The sequence below is a fragment of the Nansenia antarctica genome (genome assembly GCF_963989245.1).
Source record: "Nansenia antarctica genome assembly, chromosome: 1".
Taxonomy (NCBI): domain Eukaryota; kingdom Metazoa; phylum Chordata; class Actinopteri; order Argentiniformes; family Microstomatidae; genus Nansenia; species Nansenia antarctica.
This window is the reverse complement of record NC_137674.1, coordinates 113,574,781-113,583,716: the sequence shown is the minus strand read 5'-3', so window position 1 is coordinate 113,583,716 and position 8,936 is coordinate 113,574,781. Positions and strand designations below refer to the sequence as shown.

The window sequence follows — 8,936 nt, the reverse complement described above, 5'->3', positions numbered from 1 at the left end:
AGAGGAGAGTAGGAGAGGAGGAGGAGAGGAGGAGAGGAGGAGAGTAGGGGAGGAGAGGAGAGGAGGAGGAGAGGAGGGGGAGGAGGAGAGGAGGAGAGGAGAGTAGGAGAGGAGGAGAGGAGAGGAGGAGAGGAGAGGAGAGGAGGAGGAGAGGAGGAGAGGAGAGGAGGAGAGCAGGGGAGAGGAGGAGGAGGAGAGGAGGAGGAGGAGAGGAGGAGGAGGAGAGGGGACCAGAGGACATAAAAGGACTATGAGAACAGAACAGCGAGCGACCGTAGCGACTCTTCCCTATTGGGTGATTGGGTGGGTTGATGCCATAAAAGGAGGGGGTAGGGGGGGGACCTGAGGGCAGGGGGGAGGAGGAGGGGGAGGAGGGTGGGGGTCAGTCGTCTCTAGCATGCACAGTCCTGGCTAGGGGCGGCCGGCTGCTCTGTGAGCTGGGGACCCTGTTTGACCCCCGTCACGGCGGGGTCGGCCGCGTCCAAACTCTCCGACATCTTTTCGCAGATGGTGTCGACCAGCCGCTCGAACGTCTGCTTCACATTGATGTTGTCCTTGGCGCTGCACTCGAAGAACTCGAACCCTGAGGACGACGAGATCTCTCAGAAGGATGACATACCTAACCCTGACCCTAAACCTAACCCTGACCCTAAACCTGACCCTAAACCTGACCCTAAACCTGAGGACGTGGAGATCTCTCAGAAGGATGACATACATACAGTAGCAGAGGGACTTAGCTTAGCTTAGCGTAGCCTAGCCTCCCGTAACATCTCGTCATTCTCCCTGAGGCCTGAAGTTAGCTGTCAGATGTCAGCCCAGGCTTTAGCTCGACCAGCTAACCAGGTACTAATCCTACAACCTTGGGTCTACGTTCCTACGCTGCTTATTGTAACGCTGCTTAACTCCAACGTAGGTCAACCTTTTCAGACTTAGAATCGCTTTTATTACATCCGATGTACGGACACACGAAGAGGAACATTCTTAGGCTCAGGTTAATTTGGCAGCATGCATTGCAGCATGGTACAAAACCAACCATAATAGAATGAAGTAAAAAGTAATAAAACAGTCAAATAAGGTAATAACCCAGTAAACAAAGAGTCCAAAAGACGTCCTCAGGGAAGCCGGAACGTGGGTTCAAATGACGTCTTTCTAGGACGTCCAGATGACGTCTATAAGACGTCCTAAAGACGTCACCTGGACGTCCTAGAAAGGCGTCATCTGAACCCACATTCCGGCTTCCCTGAGGACATCTTTTGGACTCTTTGTTTACTGGGAAGGTGATGGTAGTCGTGCTACAGCGGGACCTGGAACGTGGGACCAGAAGTGTTTTACAGGTCAACTCACCCAGGTGGTCAGACAGCTGGCGGCCCCTCTCCCCCGCCACCACCCTCTCGTCCTCCATGTCACACTTGTTCCCCACCAGCAGCACCTGGGCGTTGTCCCACGAGTACGTCTTGATCTGGGTGGACCTGAGGGAGACACAGTCAGAACCCAGCCCAGTCACAACCAGCCCAGTCAGAACCCAGTCAGAACCCAGCCCAGTCAGAACCAGCCCAGTCAGAACCCAGTCAGAACCCAGCCCAGTCAGAACCAGCCCAGTCAGAACCCTGTCAGAACCCAGCCCAGTCAGAACCAATTGTCAGAACCCAGGAAGAACCCAGTCAGTCACAGACCCAGCCACAGACCCAGTCACAGACCAACCCAGTCAGTCAGAGGGAGAGACATTCTGTGTCCCAAAGCATAACCGCGTTTTCCCTGAAGTGTGCACTCACTCACGTGCACTCACTCACGTGCGCTCCCCTGCATTCATTTAATTCAGCCTGGGCTGTAACCAGTCTGGTACTCTAGTAGCTCTTTCCTTTTAAACCCACGTCAGGAAACACATAATGAGGACAGTGAGCAGGTCCATTACAGAGCTACAATACCACACAATAGAATCAAAATGGCACCCGTGACAATTCTATATCTCTATGTTTGCAGAGCTAGAGTATGTACAGTATGTATGTATATAAGTATGTATCTATCTATGTATGTATGTATGTATGTACCAGTCACATGACCAACCCTGCACATACCAGTCACATGACCAACCCTGCACATGCATTCGTCACTTTGTCATGTTTTTAATGACACTACACCATTCATTTTGTAATAGCCTGCTCAGGGACTACAGATGGAAACTAGCTCATGAGCTAACTCTGGCACATTTACATTGATGTGGAAACTGATTTGTTGATTAATGTGCACTGTCCCTGGTAAATAAATAAATAAATAAAATAAAATAAATAAAATGCACGTACCAGTCCTGCACGGCGTTGAAGGACTCCTCGTTGGTGATGTCGTACATCAGGATGAAGCCCATGGCGCCGCGGTAGTAGGCGGTGGTGATGGTCCTGTACCTCTCCTGCCCCGCCGTGTCCTGAACACACACACACACACACACACACACACACACACACACAAACAGGTTAAATTACACTGCGTGTGTCACTGCCAAATTGACACATTGTCCCACGCACACTGATAATGACTGACAGGACCTCCGCTTCAGTGGCGGGGGTTAGGGGGGGGGGGGTGGGGTGGGGGGGGCATGGTAGCAGAGGGGGGGGGGTTGCTATATTGTATATTGTGCCCATTGTAGTTGTGCTTCATCTTAAATGTAAATAACTAATCGTTATGATTATTATTATGATGATCAATAGGCTGTTCTGGTGCGCGTTTACGAGAACGCCAGAACCCTGTCGGTGATTTAAAACATTCAAATAAGCGGGCGGCCGTTTCCGCTGGCAACAGATGACAGCGCATCAGTCACTTTTAGAGGTCCCGTCTCACACAGGGACAGACCGCCGCCTCTCTCCTCCCCGGTGGGACACCCGACACGACCAGGCGTGTTGAGTTACGACCTGAACGCTGAACGCTAATGAATCCTCAACGAACTAAGCACTGCCTCCCCGACACCCAACACTGCTCCTCTCTGAGCTACAGAGATATCAGGACCACCGAGGACTATCCAAGACTATCCAAGACTATCCAAGACTATCCAGGACTATCCAGGACTATCCAGGACTATCCAAGACTATCCAAGACTATCCAAGACTATCCAGGACTATCCAAGACTATACAAGACTATCCAGGACTATCCAGGACTATCCAGGACTACCCAAGACTATCCAAGACTATCCAGGACTATCCAAGACTATCCAAGACTATCCAGGACTATCCAAGACTATCCAAGACTATCCAGGACTAGCCAAGACTATCCAAGACTATCCAAGACTATCCAAGACTATCCAAGACTATCCAGGACTATCAGGACTATCCAGGACTATCCAAGACTATCCAAGACTATCCAAGACTATCCAAGACTATCCAAGACTACCCAGGACTATAAAAGACTATCCAGGACTATCCAAGACTACCCAGGACCAGCGAGGACTATCCAAGACTATCCAAGACTATCGTGTGCGCAGTGGGGCGGCTGTGGCTCAGGAAGTAGAGCCGGTGTCTAATGATCGCAAGCTCAGCATGGTTCGATCCCCGGCTGGCCACGTGTCGAGGTGCCCTTGGGCAAGACACTGAACCCCCCAAAATTGCTCCCAGTGAGCGGGGCCGGCCGGCGCCTTGCATGGCAGCTTGCCGCCATTGGTGTGTGAATGTGTGTGTGAATGGGTGAATGAGAGGCCGTTGTAAAGCGCTTTGGAGTAAGGCGCTATATAAGTCAGTCTGTTTATCATTCAGTCACGCAGCAGGAGAGAAAGAGGCCCTTACAGACGAGCACACTGTCCATCACTCTCCTAATGTGATCATCATCATTCTCTTGATGCTCCAAGCAATGGACAGATTTAGTAGAAATGGGGCATCTACACAAACACAATGTTGTTGTTTTATTGTATCAACACTTGTATTGCCTACGGCTCGTCTCTATCTCGCAGATACGTCATAACACCCTGCACCATGGATCACCTGTGACAGAACACTTCAGTGAAGCTCATTCTGCCCATAAATCACCTCAGAGAGTTGAAGGTATCGAGTTCAATAAGGGATGATATCGTTAGCCTCATAGCACAACTGCCAAGTCATATTTTGGCCAAAGTGAGATATCTGCCTAACTCTACTCTCCTAACACTGCTGATTCACTGTGCATTATTGCCTCTATGCCATCAGCCTATCAGAATGCTTGTTGTTACATTCCAAAATCACTATCTGCCCAAGTCATCTCTTTGACATGGGCATTTTTGACACTACATACAAAGATGGCTCAGCTGACCACGAGTGAAGCACGACTTAAGTGAAGCAATTATGCTATGAGGCTAACGATATGATATCCTTTTTTTTTTGTCTTTGCTTTGGGCAACTGGAAGTTATATAGAGCGCCCCCTGTGGTGGCTGTGATTACTGTAGGAAGAAAATAAAGGTTGAGATCTAATAAGTCCTAACTCCTCATCTACAGAAGTTACCCATACAAACGGTCTCCCCTTTCTCCATGAACACATCTCCCATTCACAGAGCAGCTTGTAGACATTCTACACAGACATTCTACACAGACATTCTATCTACACAGACATTCTACACAGACATTCTACCCAGTTAAAGCGCTTCCTGTCTTAACCACGGACCTCTGTTCTCCTACAGACAGCAGCAGGGTCAGGCTGGGTGCCTCACCTAGGCTGCAGCCTCTACACTAGATGTATACGTCAAATAATTAGATTTTGTATTATGCATTATGTATCTGTATGTCAATTGGGTTTGTGTGTGTGTGTGTGTGTGTGTGTGTGTGTGTGTGTGTGTGTGTGTGTGTGTGTGTGTGTGTGGTGGTGTGAAATACAGTCAGCACTCACAGCATTTCATGTTTTACTACATCTGAGTCTGTTAGAGCTGAGAGTGGCTGTACGGGGGAGTGGGGGGATGGGAGATGAGGAGTGTGAGTGTGTGTGTGTGTGTGTGTGTGTGTGTGTGAGTGAGTGTGAGTGAGTGTGTGTGTGTGCGTGCGTACATGAAGGGGGTGGGGGGTTATCCACTCAAGGGAGAGTAGTAGTGGGGGAGGGGAGGGGGGGAGGGGACACACCAAGTCATCCGCAGCTGTGTTCTTATTGGACGACAGCCTCTCTCACCACAGGCCAGGCTTGACAACAGAACCAGCCTTCCCTCCTCACACACACACACACACACACACACACACACACACACACACACTTACACACTTACACACACAGCACCATGAGTGTGTTACTGTGTGAAACTAGCTGGCTCAGCAGTTCTGTGTAAACTGATACGACCCGTAGAACAATGAAGGCAGGAATCTGGAGCGTGGCGAGGCTAATACAGAGCAGAGGGACGTCCAACCCTAATGACTCAGACCTCATCTACCAGACCAGCTAGTCCTCTGGACTGAACCACACCTTCACTGTGAAACCTCCAGGGGAGATGCTTTTTAGGGTGTGTTCTTCTCACTAGAACATTTGCTTCACTTGGAATCGGAGTTTAGGATAGAATTCGCTTTGCTCTGCGTCATGATTCGGACTTTCATGTGAGAACATGACCTTAGTCTGGGATTAGGATTAGGCTTAAGCCTTGCTTGTTAAACCGGCCCGTAGATGTGAATCTTTAAGAGGGTAAAACACCTGTAGGACACCTCCTCTCCTGTCAGGTGTCAGGTGAGATCACTCAGGCCTAACCAACTCTACCAGGTACACACCCCACACACGTTAGTCATTAGACAGTCAAGTGGTTTTTGTGACGTCCTGGTGTGACACAGTGAGTGGGCCTAAGGTGTGTTGTTGACCAGGGAGGAGCTGGAACAATCTAGAACAATCTACCAGCCTAGACATGAATGATACCTGCCACAGGTACCTGCCACACCTTCACAAAACAAGAGAAAAGGTAGTAAGTCATGTTTATGTATAGAGCACATTTTACAACGACAAAAACAGCCGCCCCAAAGTGCTTAACAGGTAAGACACCAGTAAAAGAGAAACGACAGATGAAAATACACTAAAAACAAGGTGCAATGCAGAATACAAGTGCAGAAATAAAAGTACAAAAAGTGCCGTGTCGGGAGGCAGGCTCACCTCAGGGCAAAGGCCAGGGAGGAAGAGGTGTGTTTTTATAGACAGAAAAAAAGGTAGTATTCTTCTGTCATGTTGAAAACCTTCTGAAAAGCCGACACAAGCCTAGCCTCTACGTTGCTAATGTGTGTTATGCCACAATCGGCAGTGTACAAATCCTATTGACAAACAGATGGAGACATAGCTGTTGTTAGCTGTTGAGACCGTGTTGCTAGGCGGTTGTCGGGGGGTTGTGGCGGTTGTGTGTTTGCTGGGAGACGACGTAGCCTGTCAGGTTGTAACAACGTTAAACGGCAGTTACCATGACGTTGTCTCGACGTTGCCAAGTCAACGTTTGCGTGGTGCTTCTGTGTTTGCCTGAGCTGGGATAGCTGAACCAGCCCACGGGGAAACAACCAATGAGCTTTGGACACCAAGATGAGCCATGTTAGAGAAGCACTAAGGCCTCGAACACACCGCACGCCTGTGTACACGCAGCGCGTGTCTCACGCTTTGAGTTGCATTTCATGTACGAAAGGCGCTATATAAATAAAGCTTTACTTACTTACTTACTCACATTGTGGCTTCCACACTGGCTGTGTGTCTTCTGTGTCTCTAACTGGCTGTGTGTCTTCTGTGTCTCTAACTGGCTGTGTGTCTTCTGTGTCTCTAACTGGCTGTGTGTCTTCTGTCTCTAACTGTCTGTGTATCTTCTGTGTCTCTAACTGTCTGTGTATCTTCTGTGTCTCTAACTGTCTGTGTATCTTCTGCGACACGCAGCCAAAACGTTGTAATGCGTTCGGCACGCGGAAGAAATAGGCGAGAGCCCTAATCTCTAGATGGCGTGCCACGGCAGCCAGCGTGAGACACGCTTGAGATGTGCGCCTCACGTTGCTGCTCTAACCCGTTAACATGGGCTGTATGGCTGCTCTAACCTGTTAACATGGGCTGTATGGCTGCTCTAACCTGTTAACATGGGCTGTATGGCTGCTCTAACCTGTTAACATGGGCTGTATGGCTGCTCTAACCTGTTAACATGGGCTGTGTGGCTGCTCTAACCTGTTAACATGGGCTGTATGGCTGCTCTAACCTGTTAACATGGGCTGTATGGCTGCTCTAACCTGTTAACATGGGCTGTGTGGCTGCTCTAACCTGTTAACATGGGCTGTATGGCTGCTCTAACCTGTTAACATGGCTGCTCTAACCTGTTAACATGGGCAGTATGGCTGCTCTAACCTGTTAACATGGGCTGTATGGCTGCTGTAACCTGTTAACATGGGCTGTGTGTCTGCTCTAACCTGTTAACATGGGCTGTGTGGCTGCTCTAACCTGTTAACATGGCTGCTCTAACCTGTTAACATGGGCAGTATGGCTGCTCTAACCTGTTAACATGGGCTGTATGGCAGCTCTAACCTCTTAACATGGGCTGTATGGCTGCTCTAACATGTTAACATGGGCTGTATGGCTGCTCTAACCTCTTAACATGGGCTGTATGGCTGCTCTAACATGTTAACATGGGCTGTATGGCTGCTGTAACCTGTTAACATGGGCTGTGTGTCTGCTCTAACCTGTTAACATGGGCTGTATGGCTGCTCTAACCTGTTAACATGGGCTGTATGGCTGCTCTAACCTGTTAACATGGGCTGTGTGTCTGCTCTAACCTTTTAACATGGGCTGTGTGGCTGCTCTAACCTGTTAACATGGCTGTATGGCTGCTCTAACCTGTTAACATGGGCTGTATGGCTGCTCTAACCTGTTAACATGGGCTGTGTGGCCGCTCTAACCTGTTAACATGGCTGCTCTAACCTGTTAACATGGGCTGTATGGCTGCTGTAACCTGTTAACATGGGCTGTGTGTCTGCTCTAACCTGTTAACATGGGCTGTATGGCTGCTCTAACCTGTTAACATGGGCTGTGTGGCTGCTCTAACCTGTTAACATGGCTGTATGGCTGCTGTAACCTGTTAACATGGGCTGTGTGTCTGCTCTAACCTGTTAACATGGGCTGTATGGCTGCTCTAACATGTTAACATGGGCTGTATGGCTGCTCTAACCTGTTAACATGGGCTGTATGGCTGCTCTAACCTGTTAACATGGGCTGTATGGCTGCTCTAACCTGTTAACATGGGCTGTATGGCTGCTCTAACCTGTTAACATGGCTGTATGGCTGCTCTAACCTGTTAACATGGGCTGTATGGCTGCTCTAACCTGTTAACATGGGCTGTATGGCTGCTCTAACCTGTTAACATGGGCTGTATGGCTGCTCTAACCTGTTAACATGGGCTGTATGGCTGCTCTAACCTGTTAACATGGGCTGTATGGCTGCTCTAACCTGTTAACATGGGGGCGCCGAAATGAAACGCACACACGCTGGTGAGGTTGACGCCTGCGGTGTGTTTAAATCTAGGTGTGGTAGGTAGGAGTGTGAGTCTTACCCAGATCTGCAGCTTGATCCTCTTGTCGTTCCTGTAGATGGTTTTCACCTTGAAGTCGATGCCCACCGTGCTGACGAAGGCCGGCGTGAACGAGTCGTCTGCGTAGCGGAACAGGAAGCTGGTCTTGCCCACGCTGCTGTTCCCTATGATCAGGATCTTGAACATGTAGTCAAAGTTCTGGTCTGAGGACTCCTTCTGCCCATAGGTCGCTGTCGCCGAAGCCATCTGCAGAGGGAAGGGGAGAGGTGTTTAGTTATTTTAGCAGCTGACTAAAGTGATCCTTGTTTAAAACGTATAAACTTATAACCAACCCCAGAAATCGCCCAGAATCTAAAGGATCATCACACCCCAGCAGCCTACCTACCTTCACCATGTCAAGATATTTCTGCTGGTCAAAGTCGTCAGATCAACAACATATTGTATAATATTGTATTGAGTTGCAACAAACTCAGTGAATT

General features: G+C 49.1%; 1 protein-coding gene across 1 annotated transcript; it reads right to left on the bottom strand.

Annotated features, from left to right (window-relative positions):
* Positions 1 to 392: 392 nt before the first annotated feature.
* On the bottom strand, positions 393 to 8,703 carry rab3ab (RAB3A, member RAS oncogene family, b; the record flags this gene model as incomplete). The annotated part of the gene is made up of 4 exons (XM_080542311.1): positions 393 to 583; positions 1,345 to 1,469; positions 2,301 to 2,419; positions 8,479 to 8,703. The coding sequence occupies 4 exons, from the start codon at positions 8,701 to 8,703 to the stop codon at positions 393 to 395; spliced, it is 660 nt and encodes a 219-aa protein (XP_080398437.1).
* Positions 8,704 to 8,936: the final 233 nt, after the last annotated feature.